We start from the raw sequence: 27,054 nt of genomic DNA, 5'->3' as shown, positions 1-27,054 counted from the left end.
TTACTATGGTTGTCGGAAATACAGTGTCTCATTGTTTTTCCCTTACTGAAACTAAGATGAGTTTGTGTGTGTGTCTGATGTTTTTTCTAAAATGAACTCTTCAGTGGGGTGAATAAAGGTCACCTTTTATATTCTGTGAAAAACACCTCAAGAAAAAAAACATTTTCACACCTGAAATGACTGTTTTTGATACGATCTTTTGCAGTGCAGAAACCTACATAGCAGATCTACCCATGTACCTCTCTTTTTGTCTGTTCCTTTGTTACATAAGAAGCAGCCTTGTATGCAAAAGCAAATTCAAAGCTAGTTAGTAAAAGACAAGAAGCAACACTTTCCTGTATCTCTTGTAATATTAGACATTTGCTGTAAATGCTGCTCAGCTGTGAAATTCCATAAAACTTACATTTTTTATTCTGGGGGGAATATATTACTACGTATTACTACAGAAAGTACTGTGCAGAAACTTTTTGATCCGATGTTAGCAGCTTTTTCAGATCCCTGCTGCCATTTTAATTTATGCAATGCACAACAGATGAATCGATTTTAGTAAAAATACCTGCAGCTGTGCCAGTTTGCCCCAAATATGTCACTGACCCCATACAGTCTGCATGAACTCATGTCAAGCTACCAGCAGCCACTGATCATTTGATATGCATGAATTACAACGCCGTGCTGCAGACTGAAATGAGCTGTCAAGCAAAGTGACAAAGAACTGTAAAATATTATGTATTTGTTGTCCTCAAAATAGCAGACAGAAATTACTACTAGCCTACTCGAATTTAAATGCAAGTCTCTACAATAAGAGTCTCTCTCAAAATCTAAATTCTGAAAGAGTTGTCATTTTATTTGTAGCAGGTTCAGATCAACCTCCAAAGGGCACCTAAGGACAAAACTTAACTCCAGACCTCCAATGAACCACTCCTTCATCTTACTTTCTGGATATTGCGTATGTTGTCTTTAGGTAACTGAATTAAAGAGCACTCGCCAGACTACACGAGGCAACATCATTTTATTATGACCTGTTCTCCAGAAACCATCAGTTAATTGTGCAGACATGTACCTTTTTAAAACCAGTCCTTGGAGCAACAGCTGCTTTATGGGAGGCTAACAATCAGCAAATTCGCACAAAGTACCTGAAAAGCTTTAGGGTCCCTGTAAGGTGTAACTTTATTTAATTAAGTTGGATTTAGCCTAGCAGTTAATGTCACTCACATTTTAACAACTCACTAAAACAACGGACAGGTGTATCATTTTAAAGTTTTTAAAGATTTAAAGATTTCCCTGCACTGGTTACCTGTTGCTTCTAGAATTGATTTTAAGATAATTTTTTATTAGTTTTGAAAACTCTTAATGGCCTTGGTCCTTTGTATTTATCAGATTTGCTTTTATCCTTTGAATCCTCTTGTCGTGGAAATTCATTGTATTAGAGAAAATGGAGAGGCATTGCTGTGTCACATGATAAAAGTGTAACAGTACTGGACTTGTATTTGAGTGGAAAAGCACTGAAGGTTGTGAAACTAAGTTCCTTTTTGAGTGAAACTGTAAGTATTGTCAGCGTGCCTCACTGAGCAGACTCTCGCTCTGATATCTTGTACGCCACAGTGACTGTCTCTTCTGCTGCAACAAAAGGTTTTGTGCACATTAAAGGAAAACCAAGGAACAACGATCCTGACTGCATGGTGTTTACTGATAGATTGAAACCACCACAACACCCTCAGGTTTTCTGACAGAGGCTTTTAATTAAACCTAAAGCCAGAACAACAACTTACGGTGAGGCAGCATTTTGTTATTATGGCCCACATCTCTGGAACAGTCTGCCAGAAGACCTGAGCGCAGCAGAGAGTGTTGATGTGTTTCAAGGCCAATTCTAGACCTGCCTTTTTAGTCAGGCTTACAATTGCTTTTATAGATTTTATATATTTGCACATTTTATTGGTTAATTTCTCTATTTATTGATGTATGTACTTGTTTTTGTGTATTTAATGTATAGTTTTTTTTATTTCATTTTTAAAATTTTCTTCTTTTTTTAAAAATATTTGATTTCTATTTCTATTGCTATTTCAGTGATAGATATTTTGGGTTGTTATCTGTCAAACACTTTGTGTTGCATTTCATTTGTATAAAAAGTAGTATATAAATAAAGCCTGATTGCTTACTTGATTGGTTGGTTGGTTAGTTGGTTGGCTGGCTGGCTGTTTGGCTGGCTGTTTGGTTGGCTGGTTTGATTGATTAATTGATTGACTGATCGGTAAATGGATTGTAACAATATTCCCCATCGTCACTTTTATGTTTCATGTCTTAATACTCAATGTGGGACTATTCTGTATCTACACTGTTCCATTCATTGTGATTGAAAGTGTTGGTTGTTGATGGCTTGCAGGAGAAGTGGCGCCACTATATTTAAACAGCTAAAAAAATAAGAGATGAAAACGGAAACTTTTCTCATTACACATCATGTTTATTTAGACTCTATCGGCAGCAGAAAACACAGCAGTCATTCACAGTTTCTGTGACCCTTACATGGCCTATGACAGCATAGTCCAGCATAACCACTGGACAAAGAAGTGTAAATCCAACATGAGCAGAAAAAAACAGCTTGTCACAATGTCAAGGTTTAATTCTCAGGCAAGTGGGCAGCTACCCCCGGGGCCCTAGACCTTCAGGTGCTCCAAATGGTCCAGCTTCTTTGCTCATTTGGTGAATAATCACAAATTTGAAGGGAGATCTGGAGATCTTGGAGCTCTGATCTATGTATCTATGTATGCATCTATGTATGCATCTATGTATGTATGTATGTATGTATGTATGTATGTATGTATCTATCTATCTATCTATCTATCTATCTATCTATCTATCTATCTATCTATCTATCTATCTATCTATCTACTTTATAGAGGAACAAGAATTAAATTCTAGGAACACTGAGTGTCTTGATTTACCTGAAATTATGTCTGTATTGTTCCAGCATGGAAGTACTGGTAGCATTGATGGGAGGATGTAGGTGACATGATGCATCAAAACTGCACAGAGAACAGGAGGTGGGTGTTTGGTAATCGAGAGACTCCTGATAAGTCGAGTGAGTCGTGCATATAGTGGTTCAAAGCTAACCACAAAAAGACAAGCTATGTTCTACGTACAGTGATCATCAGTAGACACGTGCTGCAAAAAATGCTTTGCAACTTGAAGGGATTTTTTTTAACCTTTCAGATTAGCCTAAATTAGTCTCACTTCCCCTCTACTTCATGCCATATACACAGCGAAATGGGTCACAGAATTTCCTACCAGTGTATGTGACATCTGAAATTTCAGCCCCACTCATGGTGTTTGTTCTATTTACTATCAGTGTGAAACCGGACTTTTTTTAAACTGAGTGGAAGCTTGACAGAGGATGTGTTTGTTTCCTTGTTGAGAAACTTCAAACCAATCGTCCTAGTTCCCGTACATAATTTGCATTTGGGGATCCTAAGTACAGCTACGTGACATGTAATGTTTATTTTTCAGTAGGTATCGTTTGCTTATTCAGGGTTTTCCTCGGGCTTGCTCATAGATATGGTTTCTAAAATCAATGACATGCCATTTGTTTCCTGGTTTGGTCTTTTTATATGTGTCCAAAAAGTCCAAATAGGCATATGTAAAAGAGCAAAGTCACATAAATTTACTCCAGTACACAATAAATAAACAGATTTCCTTCTCCACACAACATCTAATAAATAATTTTAACAGGTAAGTAGCAAAACACAGGTATGCAGTTTAGGCTGTTGTGAAATGAAAGTCACTCTGTGTCAGAAAACATAACAAAGAATCAGAAATCAAGTGCCCTGTACAATAATAAAAATGAGTAATGAAATGTTTGCTTATTAATTTTACCTTTCGCCATCACTTCCTTGTGGAATGACGATATGCTAAGATATGGTCTGAAAATACTGCTGATAAATGAGAAACTGACGGTGAGTAATTTACATTTCTTTGCATTTAAATATTGACAAGGGGGGAAAAAAACTTAACAGAAACTCTAAGAGTGGGTAATTGATGTCAGGTGTCGTAGTTGGCGGAGGAGAAATCGTGAAATGTCCAAAAGCACGTAACTGTCAAACTGTTTCTCCTCAGTGCTCCCCACACCAGTTTCACTTCCGGCATTTCAGTCAGTTGTAAATACACCCAGTGAAACAGGCTTAAATGAGGCCTATGAGGCGGTATGTTCTCTGTCACGACGAGCTTCTAAGGCTCCAACCGACAGTCACGGTCTAACCTCTGTTTCCTTCCCATGGTCAACAACAGCCTGCTTCTTGCTTTGTTTTCTCCTCAGAGTTTCTCCCCTTTTTCCTTACTGGAACATTTCACTCCATACTAGTGCAATAACTGAGTCATATAAGACAGAGGAATGTATTTTTCCAACAGCACAGACAGGCTGTGTCAGTATAAGTACTCAATAAATAGTGTTACATTCCCCTGAAGATCAGTCAGTTGTCAGCTGTACATCACAAAGGGAGAGAGAAACATTGTTCATATTAAAATCCTGTCCACTGTTGATTGTTGACAGCGGTGAGAGAGATGTAAGAAGGGGAAAAGTCTCCCCTATGTGTAGAAACTTTGTGTCCAAGTCATCTATCATGACAGTGTCAATTTGTGCCTTTTTAGCATAGCCTGCAAATGTAACCTCTCCGTTGTAAGAGTCTTCCAAGCTACATTTGCTTCCCAGCAGTCTGTTTTGGATGCACAAAGCTCTGTATTGTTTGATAACCTCGGATTCATTGTGAATTTGTTTATGGCACCAAGTGCACTGACCTGCTCCTGAACAGATACATGACTGAGGCCCAGCTCTGTATCCTGTGACCACTTCGGCCAAAACTGATTCTGGAAGTATCTGTTTAAATGTGTCCTCTTCATCGCAGATGTGGATTTGAACAGCTGAGGTGATCTGGCTGCGATAACTACCCCCAGGAACAGATTCTTTTAGAGGCCCACTGTCCTGTCCATCGAGGTTCATGGAGGAAGAGTGAAGCCGGCAGCCCATTCCCACCCCGCTGTCCTCCCTTTTCCGAACCGAATCAGTATCAGTTGGGTCGTCCTGCAGGGGGTAGTCTGTCTGACTGCTGCTGGAGCTCTCTGGTCCTCCCATGCTTCCACAGCCACTGTCCTCTTGTCTCGTGGGGGTTTTTCCGCCATTGTCTGTAGCAGAATTAGTCTCAGTGCTGACCCCACTGTCCATGCTGGTCCTCCTGTCTTCCTCCTCACTGTCCTCCATTACTGTAACATCCTCCGCTGGGGTTTTGACAAAGTTTTTCAGCTCTGTTCTATAACTGGACAGGAACCATCCTTTGTCTGTGACAACCTCCATAGTTCCTTCTCCAACTGAGAGTGGACGCCAGCCGCTTAGAGGGGATTTCTAGGACGAGTCAAGAGAAGATGAATAAGCACAATTATTCAAGACTTATTAACTATATTCTGCCAGGAAATAGAATATGATATAACCAGCCACTTTTTAACCTCCCTTTTGTCATTTATTTGTTTTTTGACATTTTTTGACTCAGGTTTCTATGTAGTTCACAGCACAAGTTTGCATAACTGCAGCTTTTCCTTTATTTATTTTATTTTTTATTTTTTAAATTTAAGATACTTACCAATGCAACTGGTGTTTTCTCTGGACGTTTCAGATAACACAGGAGGATGGCTGACATAATAGCAACGGCAACCAACACACCCATAACAGACAGTGATGACACAGCCATTATGAACCACTCTGTAAAGAGTACAAACACAAAATAATACAATAGATATAAGAATTTCTTTGAAGAAGAAAGAATTTTCCCACAATTATACAGCTAAACTTGTATGATAATCCAATAAATCCAAGTTCAAAACTCATTCCTATAAGTAAAATATGAAATTACTAACTTTGTTTCATTAACACCAAGATTGGGAAGACAAAAACTAAATAAAAAAAGCCTTGCTATGTTTTATATGTTATGTATTCAACATTTAGGAGTTGTGTGGTATGCTTTTCTGCAACAACTGGTTAAAAACAATAATTTATGTCAAGAGCCTGTCTCAAATTTCTCTGATTGTTGCGCAGTGCTGATATTTCTTGCCTGTGCATCATTGCACTTATGATTTGCTTACCTTGCTCTGGTAGCAGCAGACATCGTTTCTCAGACACTCTGCTGGGTCTGACAGCTCCAGCACCCTCGAACTTAATGCTGACACAGTATTCCTTCCCCCAGTGGAGAGAAGAGAAAACTTTTGTCCTCTGACCTTGTCCTCCAAAGTCATCTTTCATGTATGCTGTGGTATTCTGTGGGGTAAAAATAGAAAAAACAGAGATTAACTACATTTATCTGTAGTCTGTTTATTAAAAAGAGTGATGAAATAAATCCTAGCCTGTTGTTTTATGCTTTAGTTTGGGTGTTGTGGTGAATTATTTTACATATCGTGCGATAAAGCCTGATTCTTACCTTACTGTGTTCCCCTTTTTCCTCCAGGTAAATGGTGTAGGTGACCCAATATAGATAGAGTTTTTTCAGAATGGGTTTTTCATGAACATAAACTGTTAGAGAGCTGGAAGTAGCCTTCAAAGTGAATGAGGGAGGCAGCACTTCATCTGTTAACAGAGATAGAAAAGAAAACATGTGACTATTCTTTAACTTACCGAGGTAATCTTTTAACCAGGTTATACTGAATAATCAAGCTGACATTTACATTCACTGTCATTTGGGACAAATTTGTTGTGGGTCCATGACATGTCATCTCCTCCAACCAGCTGAACTCTGACTGTGTAGCCAGCACGATAGTCATGTATAAGACTCGTCAGGTCACAGAAGGTTCCTGTGATCCCCGTGCAGGTGTTTACCATGTAATATTCACCACCGTGCCTGAGGAGAGAATACACACTGGTCAGAAAATGAAAAAAGTTGAACAACACAAAATTTAATAAAATCTTACATTTTTATTAAAAATCAAGATTTACCAACTCTCACTTCAAAATGGTTAAAATTAGAAAAAAAATTAGAGACTGGAAGTTGGTGAACAGGACGTTGTAACTCCGGAGTTAAAACGTTAATATTGATATTTGTGAACTAAACTTACTTTTTCATTTCTACATTATACTTGGAGTTTGAAGGGGCGCCCTCAGGATGGTTCCAACGTGCTATTACTTCCCCATCTGAAATATTCACCATCAGTTTAGGATTAGGGATGTCCACTCTGAGCACTGAAATAAAACAGAGGAGTTACGTTAGTGTACATCCAGTATTACATTTTGTTTCTTTGGATATAAAGCACAATTTATGTTTCTAAGAGGAAACATTTGAGCAGTTTGGAATTCAAATTGTAATGTAAAATCATGCTCATACTAAAAAAGCTATCTTTAGATAATTTGCAAAGAATGTGGTGAAGAAAAGGAAGTCTGGTTGATGAAAAGAGATGGCAATATTGCAAATCACTTCTAGGATCTCTGTGACACTGTGGGTTTTTTTTGTAGAGGGAACAGTGCTTTACCCATTTCCACTGTGGCTGCAGGATTCATTTTTGAAAGTGGAAGAGAACAAATTACAATAAATGCTCCAGAAGCTTTTTTCCTCATCATACTTTTATGATGGAAACCATATTGCTAAAATAAGTCAGAAAAAGTGATTTTATCATAAAAGATAACTACTCCCCACAGTTTCTGTATGACCTGTAGTATTTGACAAAATGGACAATGAACACTTTCGTTATGACAGATTACAAAATACTGTTCAGAACAAGCTAAAACATATTTGCCTAATTTAAACATAAACACCTTTAACAGTTTAAAGATAAAGCATAACAGAAAAGTTGTTAATTACCTGACACACAGTTTATGCTGATAATTAGGAAGAAAAGAACTGACGTTTCCCTTTTAAAAGCCATTTCTGGTGTCTGGATGGATATCATCATTCAGTGAAAATCCACACAGAGGTCTTCATCAAAATCCAGTATTCCAAATATCAGTGTAGAAACATCTTCCCTCCACATCAGCTCCGAGTAGCTGTACAGAATTACATTAAAGTGTTGGTAAGTATCATCAGTGGGGAGGCAGTTGTTCTCTGGCTGACATGGTGGTGTTTGTTCATCTGCGGAAGGAATAAAAAGAAGCAGCCTGTAAATCGCATATGACTTTATTTACTTAGTTCTCCTCAAAAACCTTCCTCTCTCTCTCAGCTCCCCTCCCTCTCACATGATGCGTTTCCTGCTGTGACCACGCCAGTGACGCTGCTCCGAGTTTCATCTCTCTCTCTGCCTCGCTCTCTCTCCTCTCAGATATTTTCCTTCCTCTTTTGATTTTTCTTTTCCCCTTTCCACACTCTGAGAAGCTTCACAGTATACAGTAAACTGCTACTGAGAAACCAAACCAGCACTGTTAGACTCTATGTGGCTGAGAGACATGAAAAGGGAAGCTTGCAGAAATTCCCTGTTCACATTTATTTTAAAAAGCAGCCAGTTGTTACAGAAAATAGACATTTTGTTGCTTTTCATATCTGATTTTTAAAAATAGTTTCCATAATGAAAAATATACAAAAACAACAAGTTTGTGTGTTTGCCGCCTTTCTGACTACACTGTACGTATCTACCTTTTCCTGTGATTGTCTGTAAACCCTCAGTTGTGGCTGACTGCACTGCAGCTGCATTTTGCAAAGAGCAATGGCAGAAGTGAGACAACTAAAAATACATAGTCATTATAGCAATCACTTATTCTTCACTCCTATATGTCTCTCTGAACTAATTTCAACAGTTTCTACATCCAAACCATCAACATGTCTTTTAGATCCTATCCCAACTAGACTCTTCAAGGAGATTTTACCTTTAATTAATTCTTCAATGTTAGATCTGATTAATCTCTCTCTTGTAACAGGCTATGTACCACAGGCTTTTAAGGTTGCTGTCATCAAACCTTTGCTTAAAAAGCCCACTTTAGATCCAGATGTGTTAGCTAACTATAGACCAATATCCAACCTACCATTTCTCTCTAAAATTCTGGAAAGAACAGTTGCAAATCAATTATGTGAACACTTACAAAGGAATAATTTGTTTGAAATGTTTCAGTCAGGCTTCAGAGTGCATCATAGCACAGAAACAGCTCTAGTGAAAGTTACTAATGACCTTCTCATAGCATCAGATAACGGACTAGTCTCTATACTTGTTTTGTTGGATCTTAGTGCAGCGTTTGACACAATCGACCACAACATTTTATTACAGCGTCTAGAACATTCAATTGGCATTAAAGGGACAGCACTGGACTGGTTTAAATCCTACTTATCAGATAGGTTCCAGTTTGTGCATGTCAACAATAACTCTTCTGAGCATACGAAAGTTAATCATGGAGTTCCTCAGGGTTCTGTCTTAGGACCGATACTTTCCACATTATACATGCTTCCTTTAGGCAATATTATTAGGAAGCATTGCATTAACTTCCACTGTTATGCAGATGACACACAATTGTATTTATCTATGAAGCCAGTTGAAACTGATCAGTTAGCTAGACTGCAAGATTGTCTTAAGGACATTAAAACCTGGATGACTTTTAACTTCCTACTGCTAAATTCAGACAAAATTGAAGTCATTGTATTTGGCCCCAAACATCTTAGAAACTCGCTTTCAAAGCAAATAGTTACTCTGGATGGCATCACATTGGCCTCCAGTACTACTGTGAGGAATCTTGGAGTTATTTTTGACCAGGACATGTCCTTTAACTCACACATAAAGCAAGTCTGTAGGACTTCCTTTTTTCACCTGCGTAATATTGTAAAAATCAGGAACATTCTGTCTCAGAGTGATGCAGAAAAATTAGTTCATGCTTTTGTTACTTCCAGGCTTGACTATTGCAATTCCTTATTATCGGGTTGTCCAAATAGCTCTTAAACATCTACATTTGATCCAAAATGCTGCTGCGAGAGTACTGACAGGAGTTAGCAAAAGAGATCACATTTCCCCTATACTTGCTTCTCTTCACTGGCTTCCTGTTAAATCCAGAATAGAATTTAAAATCCTTCTTCTGACATATAAAGCTCTTAATAACCAATCTCCATCATATCTTAAAGATCTGATATTACTTTATTATCCTAGTAGAACTCTTCGCTCTCAAGCTGCAGGCTTACTTGTTGTTCCTAGAATTTCTAAAAGCAGAATGGGAGGCAGAGCCTTCAGTTATCAGGCGCCTCTCCTGTGGAACCTGCTCCCAGTTTGGGTTCGGGAGGCAGATGCCCTCTCTATTTTTAAGACCAGGCTTAACACGTTCCTTTTTGACAAATCTTATAGTTGGGGCTGACTGGGTGACCCACAGGGGCTCGGCTTGTGTCTTCATTGCACAGCTGACTCCTTCTTGGACGTCCCTTCGTTCTGCCCCTAGTCATGCTGCTATAGGCCTATAGGCTGCTGGGGGACTTTTCTTGACGCACTGAGCCCTTCTCTATCTACCTTTACATTTAATATGTATACCGTTATTGCAGTACATTCACTCTGTTTCCCCCTGTGCTATTTCTCCGAGTGTCCCTGGTCCCAGAGCTGGATGCTTCAGATCTGCGGTCGATGTTCCACCAACTGGTCCAGTCTCCATCATGTCCACTGTGGGATGCTGCCGCTGACCTTCCTCCAGCCCTCTGCTTCCAACTCCCCTTTTTCCACCCGTCAACTCTGCATCGCCTTCACTATACTTGTTATCCTAACTTACATACTGTTTGAATTTTACTGCTAGCTATATATGGAGTATGTTTAATGTCAGAGCCGTACATCATAAGAGTAAACTATGAGTCAGTTTTCAATGTTAGCTTATACTTTGTCTGTGTCACATATCCTGTCATACATGTATCCAAATGTGTGTTGTATTTTCCTTGCTTTCCCACCCCTCCCTCTTCTCCCATCCCTCCCCCTTGCCCTCCTCTGTCTCTCTCAACCCGCCCGGCCAGCAGGCAGATGGGTCCCCCTATATAGAGCCGGGTTCTGCTCGAGGTTTTTTCCCCGTTAAAAGGGTGTTTTCCTTGCCACTGTCACCTTTGGGCTTGCTTTGGGGGTCAGGCATATGGGTTCTGTAAAGTGTCTTGAGACGATTTAACTGTAATTGACGCTATATAAATAAAATTAAATTGAATTGAATTGAATTGAACTTGGATAAATATGTTTATTTTTCAGCATTAATGAGACAAACTAATATGAATGAAAGACATAAAATGTGAGCAATCATTTGATGATACATCTAAATCGTGAGTTTATATGGGCCACAAAATAGGACTTCATTAAACTCTATGTATTTTGTTGCTACAGTGTGTTAATGACATGCAGATTATGACATTTAATGATTTCCTGTTTTGTGTCGTGTCTTATAAAATGTCTTAAATGTATGTTAGAATGTAAGGGAGTCATGACCTTTCCAAACTTATCAACTAAAAGATTTTTCTTTATCTATGATCACAGCAAACCACATCAAAAGGCACACTCATGTTTGAACTTTATCTTCTTCACGTCACCAGAATAACAAGTTGACAGTTATCTGTTTTTCTCAGATTTCACAAGAAAATGCATGATATAATAGTTAATGTGGGTGGATGAGGCAGACATGGGGTTCTTATTTTGTATTTAGCTGGAAGTAGTTGACAGATAAAATAAAACTTGTGTCACTTGTCAGGAACTAACAGTCATTTGTTGAAAAGCATTCTAAAGTGCACTGTTATTTAACGGGCAACTTCGTTTTTTTCAACCTGGGGTCTATTTTCATATGTTATTTCATACATGTGAGTGATGGAGAAATAAATTTTCGACATAGCTCCAGTATTTAGCCAGGCAGGCAGCTTAACAGCTCAGCTAGCGAAAAGTATGGGGCAACTCGCCCCTCCGCGTCAAAGTCCGCCCTAACGTGCTTTTTTTCCCACACTGACCGGCTGGGATAGTCTCAACGAGTGTCCCACAATATAATAGAGATGAGAAGTGAACGAAAACCTCCACATTACTTGGCGATTGCTATTTGTTGTGGTATGTATCCAAATCTCGGGGCACTAGAAAGCAAATCTCGTTCCGAAATCGCACGGTAGCTCACACCAAAACACCGGTTTTGCCGCGAGCTATCGCGCGATTTCGGAACGAGATTTGAAAACAAAGTTCCCCTTTAATGTCTGTTTGGGTGCACATTACATGTCATGGCACCTTTCTGCTCCTGGATGCTGTTCTTACATAAATCTGGGATAAGAAAATAGAATTATAGCATATATACCCTTTAAGTAATGGGATGGTTATTCTTGGGCTGACCAAGCTGCCTAACTTGTTTCATCTGTTTACATTCAGCTCCAGCCTCCAGGTCTTTCTCATGACCTTGTTTAATAATTAAATACATTCATGGGAAATGTAATCAAGAAAGGACAAAACTCTCCAGGTGGTAATTAGCTTCAGTGAAACTGCTTCAGTAAGGTGATAGGCTACACGTTGCACACTGCTCAGTGGCTGAACTTTTACACTGAAGAAAAGTGCATCAGAAAATGGATTTATTTTAAGAGGGAACCTTATCTGTTTGGCTTTAGATGGAATGTCAACAAGAGTTTTCTTGTCTGTTTTAATTTGTTTACCATTGAACTCCTGTCATTTAGTCAACGTCAATTTAAAAAAAAAGGATCTCAATTCTAAGAAAGCACTCTTCTTTTAAATACAGTCCAATACTTAACCGTTAGTTTCTCACCTCCTCTCATGTGACTTTTTTAGTTTTAGTTCCTGGTAAATGCAAACAGGCTTCGTGCAAACTCAACCACATTGAGTTTGGTTTCTGTCTGGACAGAGAACTGCTGAGTAAATCTGTGGGAGGTCTGTTTAAAATGTCAGACATCATCTGCTGTTGTTCACAGGAGGGACTTTTCTCTCAACTCACTTTGTGTATGAGCTGTTCCGTGTAGCTCAGAGTATGTAGAAACACAATATATATAACATCACCCTCTAGTGGTGCTACGAGGTGCTAGATGTGCACTGAACACCTCATGATACTTCTCCTAAACTCAGTGTATTATTCAGTCTCTTGGTAATGATCACATTTAGACAGGCCCAAAAATTCTGACACAAACATTAGGTCTTGCAGTACGAGTCGGTATTTCAGTCTCTTCAGTCAGGTTCAAATCTGGGACAGTGCGGTTTCAGGATGTGGTATGTGTTTTGGACCACAAGCAACCATGAGCAGGTGTTTAGAAACACATCAACAGAGACACAGCAACAGACCTGTTACAAGGTGATACAGATGAGAAAAACATGACAAAAGTCAAAGATGCAAAAACTCTGAGCTAAGCTAAGTCACGTGTGATACAAATAAGAAACAATACAAAAGAAGAAGACTGTGGGATTCCCAGACTCAGATAAATGCTGATCATTTGGGCATTATACTAATGGGCAGGGAACAGATAGAAACACAAGGGATTGTTGTTGTAATCTCAAGAGAGAGCAAAAAGGGAAAAGAAAAACTGGAAAACCACGTTGGGCTGTAAGAGGAACTAAATTTACATTCACTTTCATGCATGCCGAAAGTGAATGTAAATGTGAACACTAAGGTGGTATGTGGAGAGTGGCTCCAAAAGTTACACAAATGTGTCTTTGAAGGAGAAAAAATCTTGGGTAGGAGCCTGAAATATTCCATTCACATGTGAGAGTGAACAAATTTAGCAAAATTTCCCATGTGTTAATAGTTGCCTATATTTCTGGGATTTGGTGGATTTTCCTGATACTGCCTAAGAGCATAGTGTGTTATGGAAGATGTGATTCTTTCTTAAAATCATAAAACCATTTTTTAAAATAAGAGTTCCTGTCGTTCACTGTAGAGAGGAGGCCATTTTGGTTCAGGGACCCCGATAGCTCAGCTGGTGTCATTCGAGCCATAATGGAGCTTCACACTGTGAAACAAGCTCTGAAAGTGTCTGGCTGCTACAATACCGGTTTGGCCGGTGGGGAAACTAGTGCACTGGTGCACACCCATTACTGTGAAGAGAAGAATGAAGGACTGAGAGGCTGATGGAGGCTGGAGGTGGGAGGTGTTAGGAAGGAAGGGGGAAGGTAAACCTGGCTGTTGCTGCTTGGAAGGTCAGTGACAAAGAAATAGTCGATTAGACAGGTGAGTAAAAGAACGGTGAGAGGAGGATAGAAGTGTTTAATGTGGTGCCACCATGTTCTATCCAATGCTCCGTGACTAAGTACATCTGGATGCAAAGAAACTCCACCCACCCACCATCACCTCCACATTCCGCTATTTGCTGCTCAGAGTCCAATGGCAAATTATGACCCGGTAGGTTCTTTTTTTTTTTATTCTTCTCTTTATTCTAACAGAAATTCCCTATTCTCGCTGCAGTGTGTCTCTTGGCTTTTTTTTTTAAACCTTCCTTTAAACCACAGTAAAACTTCCTGCTTCATCGATACTCACCTGTCACTCTGAATGAAATTTGTTTTTCTGGTCTGTTTGGGTTTCAGTGTGTTGTGGTGGTTGTGAAAATTTGTAGAATCCAGAAGTTAGAACAATCCAGCTCAGTGCAGAAACTACAGGCCGACAAAACAACTGATTCTTTTCAATATCCTCGATGGGCGGCCAGTATTGCTAAGTGTTTCTGTATTAGTTTCTATCTTTTCTTGAAACTCTTCTTTTGACTCTTCACATATCAAAAACTTCTTCTTTGTATGAGTTACGAAAGGTCGTCTTTCCGGCTTTGTGACATTTCGTTTTCCATATAAGTCAGCTTTTCATTTGTTTACTTATTTCTAAGAAGTAGGAGGATTTTCTGTATTGAACACCAACTGTTGCTTCTGTCTGTTAGTAACTAAAGCACCTATTTAAACACATACATGTAAAAAATTATCCAGCCTCTTCTGCTTTCTTATCCAAATCGAGGCGCTATTGATAGGAGGTTTGGTATGTTGGAAAGAATTTGTAATATTTGCGACAAATTCATAATTTTGGGTCACATAGACCATATACTTGATGTACACATACACTCACATACACTTGATGTTTTTACTGAATACATTGGATTTGATAACGATATTTGGTTGAACTTCCAGTTTTCAGTGGACTGAGTCTGTGTTCAGAGTTGGTGTGTTTGGAAGAATATTATGATAATGAACATAAAGGGAGACTTCAGTTTCCCATTTCATATCATTTATTTATGTAACTTTATATTGCAGTCTTATTGTCTGAGTGGAAGTTGGCATTTTGAGTATCATGTGAAACCCTAATCTTTAGATTTTTCTAGTATTTTTCCTTGATAATGGCCAACAGGCAAGCTGTGCAATATGATCATTGTGCTCACCTGGGAAATATAATGAAGCTACACGTCCACCTTGTTCTGAGCAGCCATCTGACTTCAATTAAGTAGGGGTGTATGCTGCCTATAGGCGAGTTTTGAAACTTGATGAGTCCGCAACACCTTACGTAACGTCTTTATTAGTGAGTCCACGAGCAGCTTTCACAGTGCTACCTTGACAGTTAAATGCTTTAGATTTTTTGACCAAGGAATTTTTTTTCCAGCCCCGTTTATGAAGGTGTGACCACAGTAAAGAAAGAAGAACGTTCAGAGCAGTTATGGAGAGACCATGGTCATTGACTGTTGGGAATTAAATCTAAACTTTTGGCTGCACATGGAGTACCGGTACTTGTAAACGTCAACTCATCAGGATTAATTTGTAGCGAAAAACAGTAACAGACGCAGACATTAACTGCATTTCTGAATCTTTGTAACCACATTAAAATTGTTTAGTGTTGGAACAATGGAATTTCTTCTTTGTAATGCCTGATGCCCATAACAAAATCTGATCACAGACTAAACTTCCTCCTGAATAACCAGAACAGTATCTACTCCATATGTAACCTCTTTCTGTTTTCTGGTTTTACAGATTAGATTTGCAAGACTATCAGAAGAGATAGTAGATGACTTTTCACAAACTTTTCCCTTCCTTGTATCATTTTCTGTGGCTGCATAGGTGAGACTGAGAACAGGTGACTGCGTTCAAACAAGTTTGTTCACCTAACATTCCAGATTTGTGAAGTTTCCGATCCCAAAGTTGCAATTCCACATGCCGTGACACAGCACTAAAACAAGCACCTGTAACAACTGCACACAAAGCTCATTGTTACTTAAAGAAACTGTTTGGGAACTTGGGGAGATGTGCTTATTTGCTTTTTCGCCAAGAGCTAGACAAGATGAATGATCCTACTCTCATGTTTGTGGGTCAAATATAATCTCTGATACCCTGTAACCTGGCTTAGTACAATGACAAGAAAAGGGGGCATCTGTCCAAAGGTAACAAAAGCAGTCTACACACATATGCCACCTCAAATATTTCAGATCAGATGTCATTCAAGATTGCAAAATTCTATTTTTATAATACATATAACATTACAGTCAGAGGCAGCCTTTTCAAATATGGGAGTTTCTGGGAAAGGCAAGTGAGTAATTTTCCGTTGAATAATACCAAATCGTGCTTTACTTCCTGCATTTCACCATTTCCCTTAGGTCAATAATATGTAAATTATATGAAATTTCAGTACACAATGTTGACTCACATGATAACAAAATGAAATTCATCAGCTTGTCCTATTATTAGTGCTTATAACATGCTTTCATATCCTAAAAACATGTTTTCATGTGTTTTCTGAGGTCATAAATACACTTAGAAAAGCAAACATTTGCAAAAAGGGACGTTGAAAACATGTAAACAAAATATGCCGACAGACTGTTCTGCACCCCAAAACACAGCTTTAATCACATTTAACTTGCTAGCTACTTGTGACATTACTATCTAATGAAATTAATTCAAATATCACTGCTTAGCAAGGAACTTTAGCTAGTTGTCTGGCTCACATTCTAACAACACACCTTGTCTAGGATATTTTATTTATTTACATATCATAAACCAACTACAACAACAATGCAGTATTTCATAGCTCTGTTTTGATGACAGTTTCAGTGGCCCTTTTATTTCAGCTGAGTCTGAATCTGTGTTTAATCAGTGTAACTTGACCTGTGGATGCATGTCTGTGTGTTTTCTCACCCACAGTAGTTTAACTAGGATTTTAAACTGTGCGTAGGTGTGAATGTGTGTGCTTGTTGGTCTCTATATGGTGTAGCCCTGTTATAGACTGGCAAACTGTCCAGGGTGCCCTCTGCCTTCGCCTTAAGTCACCTGGGATGGGCTCCAGCCTCCCCGCCACCCTCATCAAGATTAAGTGGTGTATAGATAACGGATGGATAGTTTAAATAGTATCGTTTTTACCTTGTGACTCTATGTATGTGTGTGTCATCATGGCAAAATGTGGTCATAGAGAGGTCTACTGTAGCGGAACTTTGGAGGAGTTTGACAGGTCTTTATATGTCTGGTTCTGTGTGGACAGCTTTTGTCAGTGCAATAGTGTCACAATCATGCCAAAGTTTAAGGGTGCGTAGCTGAGATCAAACTGAAGTTTGAAAACAGGTGTGGTCTGACTTATGAGTACGGATTACTCATGTACACTAAAAACATTTCACAATGAAAATCTGGCAAATGTCTGTAAAATATCAATATTTTTAGGTGATTTAAGTGCAGCAAAACAGTGTATGTTTGCGGCCACACATTGTAAAAGATCACATATACAGTGTTTTTCTTTATTTATTATTATTTACATTCAACATGTATATTTTATATATTTTTTTCTCTACTAGATATTACCTGTAGTTTAACAGAAAAAAAAGCAGTTTCCCAAAAATATTTACTATTTTCAGGCCTTTTGACATTTACGTTATTTTTCTTTTACATAATAGCAGGTTAATTGATTACTCTAAATTGTCCGTAGGTGTGAATGTGAGTGTGATTGTTTGTCTGTATATTTAGCCATGTGATAGACTGGTGACCTGTCCAGGGTGTCCCCTGTTGTCACCATGAGTCAGCGGTGATAGACTCCACCCCCCCTGCCACCCTAATGAGGATTAAGAAGTGTCTAGATAATGGATGGCTGGATAACAGCAAACATCTGTAAAAAAACAAAAAAAACCCAATATTTTTTACAGATTTAAATACAGTCCAAATAGAGTAATATCACAGTCATTTTTAATAATAATAACCATGTATGAAAATACAGATTTTTCTTGTAAATATCATTCTCAAACTTGGCCAGCTTTTAGTTCCTTTGTTTGGTTTGCAGTCAACATGAAAATGACCCTTTTTTGTTGTTGTTGTTGTTGTAATTTCACTACTTATCTGTAATGTAACAAAACTAATAATAATTCTGTAAAAATACTCATAAATTGTCCTCTAAATACTTTTTTCCCCAGTGTGTTTACATAAGGATGACTCATGAGTTTTCATGAGTTGGAATGGCAGCATGTTGATGGGCATCACAGCTGGTTTGACACCTTTGCAAGACAGTTTCTATTTTTATTTATTTTTTGCAGATTTTAATGTGGAGAGTGGGGGATACATTTGTGCAACATCTGCATCCTCCTCAGTTGCTATCCATGTTTACAGAAAATAATTAAATGATTTGATGCTAATAGCATATGGAAAAGCTTTTAGAGCTGTCTGTTACAGCCTGATTGATAATTTGCAGAACCGAAACATATGCAAGTAAATTTCTGAATTTTAACTTCTACATAGATGAAAATGTGTTCAGTCAAAACAACTAAATGCATGAATGCTTTGCAATTATTTTCCATTACGACATATTACTTTTCAGTAATTAAACTTCAACCATATTCAGGGAAGCAGGAAGTGAAGTTATTTTTGAAGAATGAAACAATGGGAAATAAACTTGTAAGGTGTGGTAGAAACAAGGACGGATGCCATTTCTTTCCCATTACGAGAGTCTGAGTATAACTAATAGTTTGCTTAACATTAGTCATTCTGTTTTAGCCAATTAGGTGAGAGTGCTGGTGCCAACCCTTCTTATTCAAACCTTAGTTTTATCTGCCTGCCTCCTCTCTGTCACCTGTCCCAAAAATCCAAACACTGATAAAGTTCTTTGTCTGATCTGGCTACAGGGAAATATCAATAAATAAAAAAAGAGCAGCAAAGATAACACAGTGAAACCTAATCTTTTAGACATGGTTGCCAGGATACGTCACTCATGTCTTTGTGCGTATGAGGCTGTTACCTTGGTGTGGACTCAAACACACACTTGATAATAATGTTAAGATTGCATGGAGGACAATGGGTTGCATGTTCAGTCCTGGAACTACAAACATGGGAGTGATTTGTCTTTCTATCGACTGTTCATATTGTGTTATTAATAAACCTATTACATAACGGTTGGTCATCTTGTTTCTGAGGATAAATGACATAATAATGGAAAAATCCTAAAAATCCCATTGTATTACAATAACTCATTCATCTTTTTCTTTCAGAACACACCCCCTCCTCCTTACTACTCTGTTGCTGTGCATGCCCAGCCCCCTCTCAAGCCTTATGAAGAGGTAGTGTATGGCTCAGACCCAAGCTTGAAGCCCCCCACCCAGCCGAAGTTCATCCCCCAGCATCCACCACCCGTGGTTGTTCCCCAAGTCACACAGCCCAACGCAAGTAAGTGACAACTGCCGAATGTCCAGGAGAATATAGTGAAAGTAGGTGCACGAGCAAAGCAAAGTCATATTTGCTTTGAGGATCGTTAATGTGTCATTCTGTTTGTTGTGTGTTTTCACAGCCCGGAGTAGGAGAAAGAGATGCTGCCAGGGTAATGCACAGTGGTACAGCTGGGCAGGAGTAGCCTTACTGGTGCTGGCTCTGCTGGCTCTAGCCATCTGGCTCGGAGGTATACTTTGTTTATTCATACAGATCACTGAACAATGTCATTAATATTCATGTACTTTTCTAATTTATTCAGGACTCTTGTAACTACATGCAGAGTATATGTTTGTCACATTTTTTCTTGTGCCCCTGTGGTGTTGATTACAACAGATTTTTTTTTTTTGCAGATTTTTTTAAACTTATGTATCAGTAATAAGCCACCAACAACAGCAACATCTTAGCTGACAGGTTCTGACAACAATTTTAAAAAGATTATTAGATATTGAGTGTTTTTTTTCTCTTTCTGATAAGCTGTGGCAGCTTTCACAGTAAGTTACAGTAAGTACTTAAGTAAGTTTTTAAAGAATATTTTCATTTAGCTTTTCCCCAGCTTGGACTACTGTATATGCATTCTTTTAGACATATTTCTGAAACTTGGATCACCTTGAAATGTACAAGCCGAATGAATTAAAAAGAACTGAAATATTTGCCGTAATTCATCAAGTGCAGGATAAAGAGGTGATGTTTTCATTTAAGCTGCATCTTGCTGCTCTTACTCATTTCTAGAATATTTTTTTGGTTAATTAAGACAATATTAACGCACTGTACCTCTACTTATCCACGCTCATTGCTGCCTACTCTGCCTCGACCACAGTTCGATATGGCACGAATTCGGGCTCAACAGTGACCTTCTATCACGGTTATGATAATACTGACAGCGACAGTGAGCCATTCGAGCCATTCGAAGAGTTTGACACCTGCCCCAACACTACTGTGCAATGTGATGGAATAAGAGACTGCCAACTGGGCACTGATGAAGCAAACTGTGGTGAGTTGGCATATGCGCGCGCGCGCACACACACACACACACACACACACACACACACACACACACACACACACACACACACACACTCACACACGCAATTATAATACACCAATGTGCATAAGGGCGTACTGGACAGTTACTCATTGATATATTACAGATGCAATATTTATTTCCTTCAACAGTCTGACAGAGGTTATAGATGGAGCAAGAAAGAGCAATAATAGTAATAATTATAACAATGCAGAATTGACACCAAGTGATTTTGGAAAACAACCACAATACCATTAAAGTCCAGCAATTCGTCTCTGCCATTAGATTTCTTCAAAAGTAAGCAGTTTACATGAGCACTGCTAGCAAGGTACTGTATGTTCTCGAACCCCACCTTCCCACCCCATAGTAATTGTACCACATGTTTTTATATTGTGACGCATAAAATAATGGAAGAGCATGGTGCAAATTAATCCTATTTTACACAGAAATACAAATTGAGACATCAGCTAGCTCCTTAAAAACACATCATACTGCTGTATTAGTCAAAAACTCGGTAATATGAGTTCAACACAACAGAATTTTTAAGCATCTGAACTGCTTATGACAAATGGATTTTTAGAAACTGCACAAGTAATCTGACATTTGTTTAAGGAAGGAAATATTTACTCACCAGAGCTACTGAAGGCATTGTATCACCTCAATCCATGTGTGATCTGTCTAGGTGTGGCTGCAGACCAAACGTCTACCACAAAGATTCTCCCTCTAACACGTACACACACGTTCAGAAAAAAGTAAAGATAATTCAAAGATCTGTTTTCTGTTGACCTCAGGGTGAGAAGCTAAAGCTAAAGAAGCGAGTGAAAGCATAAAACAGAGATTAGCTTCTCTGCTAAACCTTTAACTAACTAACCCACGTCTGACTGAATGGAACAGACTCAACTGTTGGAGTCACACTGACTCACATTGACTAGACTAGACTGATCCTGTGAAGGTGTTGACACCCAAAAGAATGCCCTCTAAATGAAATACACACAAGACACAAGAAGATTTTGAATTCTCTTGCATATGTTTGAGAATGGGAATATGGAAGGCTGATACAATTAGCTTCAGTTGTATTAACAATGATTTTATTTATGCACGGCTGTGGCACTATGTAATCTGATTAGAAGACTGACTAAAGATCTCACCGAGTAATAATTTTCTTCATAAAACCAGCAGGACACAAGCTAAAAACTCCCATTCAGTCCCGTTAGGCTAAACCTAATAAGTATATGAAGTTGTAGTCTTCTTTTCCGTCTCTCTCTCCATGTCTTCCCCAGTGCGGTTTGGTCTGGACAACAGTCTGCAGGTCAGGACGGCTAAAGATGGTCGTTTCCTACCAGTCTGTTACAGAAACTGGACTCAGAGCTCAGCCAACCAGGTCTGCACTCAGCTAGGATTCAAAGGGTAAAGAATCACCTCTTCAACTCACTTCATTTTGTCAAAGATGATTAAAAGTGTGCTTAACATAAAATTATTTTAGGGTAGTGTATAATGCTGAAACCCAGTTCGTATTAGCGTTGCATGGTCAAAATATTTCACACCACCCCCACCATGTCTTAAATCTAGCAGAGGATTCTTGAAAGAGTTATTGATCTAGTCATTTTTCCAAACACATTTTCAACAAGCAGCTACTGAACATGTGCATTTCTACCTCCAACCTGTAATTTACCCACTGAGTTCCATCTAATTTCTTCTCACCTGCTGCTGTGCATTTAGGGTTGAATTGATTCTCCACAGGCATCACTGAAGTGTCTCAGTGTGACAGAAGCAGAATGAGTTTCCAGACCCAATCAGGCATTGATGTGACAAAGTTGTCTCTGTATGAGCATGTTTACCTTCTTCAGCTTTCTGAACTGCTTCTTTCTATCTGCAGCTCCTATGCCACCAAAGCAATTCAGTCCCAGGAGTCTACTGGTTTAACACTGACCAGTGGATCGTCTTCCTCTATCCAGGGCCAGGTAGAAGTCAGGTATATATCTAATCAAGTGAAATATATCAATTAATAATGGCTAACTGCATACCGTCATCTTTACTGACATGTTTTCTTTTCATGGCAGTACTTCCTGTCCAAACAAGGAGACTGTCTCCCTGCAGTGTGTTGGTAAGGAGCCTCCATCTGTTCCCACAGTCATGTGTCACACATGCTTGTTTTCTCTCTCTCTCTCTCTTAGTTTGTCTCTCACACACAGTAACTGCAATTGCACTTACAGCCATTTGCCACCATAAGATCAACACGAGTGTTTGATTCAATATCACAATTACTGTGGTGTGTTTGTCTTCCTGAAATGTTCTGAAATCAGCTGTCTTCTTTAAATCATAATTCTGAATTCAATTTAGAGAACCTATCTCTACACAAGAGTTAGGCTATGATCACAATTTAAAAATGAGAGATATTTCTTATCACGATATGGTAAAGATGAAGAGTAGCCTGCAAGCTAGTCAAGGCATATTACACCAGAACACACCGCACACCATTTCAATTGACTCAGTCGGTCTTTTGCTGTCATGCCTACTGGCAAACCACTTGAAATGAAGTAAGCAAAGTTTAATGCAATAAGCAATGATCAAATAAAACAAGCACAAGATACAATTAATGTTGTTAATCAAAAATTCAAATAATAGAGAATCCCTGATGTGGAATACAGTTTTGTAAAGTAAGAACACAATATAATCATTCTGTCACTCTTGTTTCATTAAACTCACAAAATAAGTTTTGCTCAATCACCCTGCATAAAGAACTTTTTGTAGTTTTTTTTTTTAATACTATACAGTACCGTGCACTGTTTGTCATTCCCAGATTGTGGTCGGCAGCAGTCCACAGACCGGATCATTGGAGGCAGCGTAGCTAAGACTGGCCAGTGGCCTTGGCAGCTATCGCTCCAGTTCAGAGGATCCCATATCTGCGGAGGAGTCCTGATCTCTTCTGATTTTGTGGTCACCGCTGCCCACTGTTTCCCAGGGTGACTGACGCAGACAGTGCTTAAACATCTCTTTTTTTTAAACTTGAATATTTTTGTTTTGCTCTCTACCTCTATAAACTTTCTTTATCAGACTTTTCTCGCTTGTACTCCCCACTTTACTCTCTAGTCCTACTCTTGCCCCAAACTTCTGAATGTTAAATGAAATGGCTAAATCCCAAAAATATAAACAAGGGAAGGTTTCAGAATAAGAAATTATATTTCTCAGCTGCACAATCATGAACCAATACATCATCTGAGCCCCAGTGCTGAATTTACACTGATCAGCCACAACATTATGACCACTGACAGCTGATCGATCATCTGATGACCCCAGAACATCGATCATCTTCTTACAATGCAACGTTCTGCTGGGAAACCTTGAGTCCTGACATTCATGTGATGTTTGACATGTACCACCCTCCAAAGCATTGCAGGTCAAGCAACCCCCCAAACCCCTACATGACAACAGCAGTCCTTGATGCCAGTTGTCACCCTCAGCAGGACAATACACCCCAACACATGGAAAAAACTGCTCAGGTTTTAGCAGCATAAAGAGACTAACACAATATTAGGTGGGTGGTCATAATGCTATGCCTGATCGGTGTAGATTGTAAGTGCCAATGCTAAATCATCATGAGTCAATTGCTTTTCTCTGAACAATGTCTCTCTGTGTACTGGAAGCAGCCCTGCATACCTCTCTGCTAAGAACTGGAAGGTGTATGGTGGAGCAGTGTCTCTGAACGAACTACCTCAGCCTTACCTGGTGGAGAAGATCATACTCAGCGAAAACTACAACAACAGAACTAATGACCAAGATGTTGCTCTGCTCAAATTAACATCTGCTGTTCAATTTACTGGTCAGTCACATCTTTGATTTATTAAAACTCTGTTTATATTTGTCAGGCTTTCAAACCAGTGGCTGTGGTCAGCCTTTAATCCTCAGACACATTTCTAAATGCCTTGGTGGAAAGTAAACCTCCATGCTAAAGCAGAGAGTCAGGAAACAGTTTCAATGTGCTTGCCTTGATGATGCAACAAAAGTCGTTAATGCTGGGAGGCAGTATGTATTCAGACGCAGTATGTAGTGCTGTCAGGTGGGTGAGTGAATAGCTTGAAAGGCAGTCCTTCTGTCAGCTGACCTGGGTTTAAGAACACTGTGACAACAAATATTCACTCTACAGTTGAAAAATCCTTGAACAAATCATTAAATTTCTACAACCTTAAAAATGTCTGCTCTCTGCAGCTGCAGAAAATAACAGCCGAGTGGAGATCAATAATGTTTTACATTACCATTAAGAGTTACTTGTAATGGTAGCTCTTAATGATAATGTATAAGGTTATATACACACACAGGGCAGCGACTGCCATGGAAATGTTTTTCTCTTTGTGTTGAGTCTGAGCTTTTAAAGTCTGTGCTGAGTCCACCATCTGGTAATCTGATTTGCCCAGCCCAGTGTGTGTGTGTGTGCATCTGTCTCCACTACGATCCTTTTGGACTCACAAAGCTGCTGATCTGACGTGTTTGCAATAGTTAAATACATTGTTTTTTGTGTCACCCAGATAAAGTTCAGCCAGCCTGTTTGCCAGCTTTTAACCAGCGATTTCGCCATGGAACCAGCTGCTGGACCTCAGGTTTTGGTACCACTGTGCCAGGTTCAGGTAAGCTGCAATATGGAGCCCCTGAGCACAATGGAAATATAACAAATAACACAGGTGTATTCTTTACCATCACTGGAGCTAACAAACACATAATATGTTCTTTATGTACATCTGCACTTATTTCTTTAATGTTTATGTCCATGCTGATTTTCTAGTGCTCTTTTTTTGTTTGAGGGCTTTAGGTTTTGTCCTATGGATGACTAATTGTGATTGACCCAGAGTACTGTAATAAAACTACTGCTAACGATTCAAGTATTCCTGAATATATAGTTTAAATAAAGTTTTTAGAAAGTTCAGACTCCATAAAGGAAGATGGAGGAGCCATTAGAGACATACTATGGTCTAGTTTCTGTAACATAAAGTGAATAAGAGTGATAGTACTAGTACTGATTGATAGGCAGATGCAGAATGACACATCTCAAACAGCAGAGAATATAAGATTCACAGAGATTATTGAGAATGAGACCAAAAAGGGAAGAAATAAAGAACATGGATAAGCTGTTGAAATGGCAGTACGACTGAATATCAAGTTCAACATGTAGCTTATTCAAGTAATATTTTGACATGTTATCTCATTCTATGAGAGTAATTGTGAACCAATGACTGCTTTTTTGTTCTTTCCAAAAAAGCTACCGTCTCCAATGATCTGATGGAAGTGTCTGTCAACATCATTGACAGCCAAGTGTGTAACAGCCCAAGAGTGTATGGAGGCGCAGTGACCAGGAACATGATCTGTGCTGGGATCCTGGAGGGAGGCAAAGACTCCTGTCAGGTGAGCAGACCACATCCATAGTTTTACAGGAATCACACTGAACAGCCAGTCACCTTTAAAAACACAAAACTAAGGACAAACAATGTTTTCTCAGGGCGACAGTGGCGGACCTCTGGTGTGTCAGGAAGACAGCCGTTGGTTTCTGGTGGGGATCACCAGCTGGGGAGCCGGCTGTGGTGAGAGAAACAAGCCTGGTGTTTACACCAAAGTCACCAGTGTTCTGCCCTGGATCTATAGCAACATGCAGGTAAGAATGCCTAGAATGCATGCATAGCCTAACAAGACATTGTTAGCTAATGAGATGCTGTGTTGTCACCATGTTAACGCCCCCTGTGCCTCCTGCAGCGTCCATGAGAGGTTGTGATGTCCACTGGTTGCCTGGTCTACTTCTCCCCTTTCCCCAATGAACTACACACTATGAAGCCATATGAGCGAGATGAGCGGATTTATAGCATGACAAAATGCACAAGTTGAGCACAATCACTGTTCCTGCATGTGTATTCATCCTGTGTCACATGGTATGTTTCACAGTCCCAGAACCTGATACTGAAACAAACTAATCAATGCACTGACTTAAGTCTTGCATTCTTGATTTTATTTACTATCACATGGTGTCTCAGTTATACAGTACACTGGCAACATATTCAGGTTTACCTTTCTGTTAAGCGGGCTTTAAAAGCAGTTGAGCTGTCTCTCACTGCATCTGTTCTGTGCCAATGAAAAATGTCAACCATGATCTCTACACGGTTTGATGCCTTAAAAAATAATGATTATAGAGTTGTGTTTTTTTCATCAAGAGACACGTCTCGTTTTTTTTTTTTCAATGTTGACCATTGTTTACTATATTAAAATGAAGGAAAAAAAGACACTTTATGCATTCACTTTGTGAAGAAAGAAAGCAACGTGACTCCATACTGAGCTGGGACTCTGTGAACCTAAACCTTCCCTTGGACTCACACTGTGAATTCAGAAATTGTTTTTCTTGCAATATATGTCATTGTGAGTTTTCTCTGTTTCATATTTATGTATTTTCTGTGGGATCACTGAGGATTATAATAAAATAAAGATCAAAGAACATCTCTTAT

At 39.0% G+C, this 27,054-nt stretch overlaps 2 protein-coding genes across 3 annotated transcripts; one reads left to right on the top strand and one right to left on the bottom strand.

Moving 5' to 3' along the window:
• Positions 1-3,632: 3,632 nt before the first annotated feature.
• Positions 3,633-22,611, bottom strand: il10ra (interleukin 10 receptor, alpha). 2 transcript variants are annotated; one of them, XM_051958079.1, is made up of 8 exons: positions 22,414-22,611; positions 7,824-8,005; positions 7,084-7,207; positions 6,697-6,869; positions 6,453-6,598; positions 6,121-6,292; positions 5,622-5,740; positions 3,633-5,386 (listed from the first exon to the last, which is right to left on the bottom strand). In XM_051958079.1, exons 2-8 carry the CDS (start codon positions 7,912-7,914, stop codon positions 4,457-4,459), a joined length of 1,755 nt encoding a protein of 584 aa, XP_051814039.1. In that variant the 5' UTR covers positions 7,915-8,005; positions 22,414-22,611; the 3' UTR covers positions 3,633-4,456. The 2 variants fall into 2 exon arrangements, with proteins under 2 accessions (XP_051814039.1, XP_022051823.2); XM_022196131.2 differs by lacking the exon at positions 22,414-22,611 and having other exon boundaries at positions 7,824-8,593.
• tmprss13a (transmembrane serine protease 13a) lies at positions 13,094-27,053 on the top strand. Its single transcript, XM_022196133.2, has 13 exons — positions 13,094-14,257; positions 19,338-19,512; positions 19,634-19,741; positions 20,372-20,545; positions 21,856-21,982; positions 22,452-22,547; positions 22,636-22,679; positions 23,376-23,538; positions 24,223-24,395; positions 25,099-25,197; positions 25,827-25,969; positions 26,064-26,216; positions 26,315-27,053. The coding sequence occupies exons 1-13, from the start codon at positions 14,240-14,242 to the stop codon at positions 26,321-26,323; spliced, it is 1,482 nt and encodes a 493-aa protein (XP_022051825.2). The 5' UTR covers positions 13,094-14,239; the 3' UTR covers positions 26,324-27,053.
• Position 27,054: the final 1 nt, after the last annotated feature.

This window comes from Acanthochromis polyacanthus, chromosome 13, assembly GCF_021347895.1.
Source record: "Acanthochromis polyacanthus isolate Apoly-LR-REF ecotype Palm Island chromosome 13, KAUST_Apoly_ChrSc, whole genome shotgun sequence".
Lineage (NCBI taxonomy): Eukaryota > Metazoa > Chordata > Actinopteri > Pomacentridae > Acanthochromis > Acanthochromis polyacanthus.
Note: the sequence above shows the minus strand (reverse complement) of the source record. Positions and strands in the feature narration are given on the sequence as shown.

Bases quoted from the DNA above. Each gene is read 5' to 3' on its own strand.
- il10ra (XM_051958079.1), bottom strand. From the start codon at position 7,914: ATGATGATATCCATCCAGACACCAGAAATGGCTTTTAAAAGGGAAACG. The intron at 6,599-6,696 runs GTAAATGTCAGC...CTCTGTTAACAG, and splicing joins TGTCCCAAATGACAGTGAAT to ATGAAGTGCTGCCTCCCTCA. The intron at 5,741-6,120 runs GTAAGCAAATCA...TACTCTTTACAG, and splicing joins TCTGCTGCTACCAGAGCAAG to AGTGGTTCATAATGGCTGTG.
- tmprss13a (XM_022196133.2), top strand. The intron at 24,396-25,098 runs GTCAGTCACATC...TGTGTCACCCAG, and splicing joins ATCTGCTGTTCAATTTACTG to ATAAAGTTCAGCCAGCCTGT. The intron at 25,198-25,826 runs GTAAGCTGCAAT...TTTCCAAAAAAG, and splicing joins TACCACTGTGCCAGGTTCAG to CTACCGTCTCCAATGATCTG.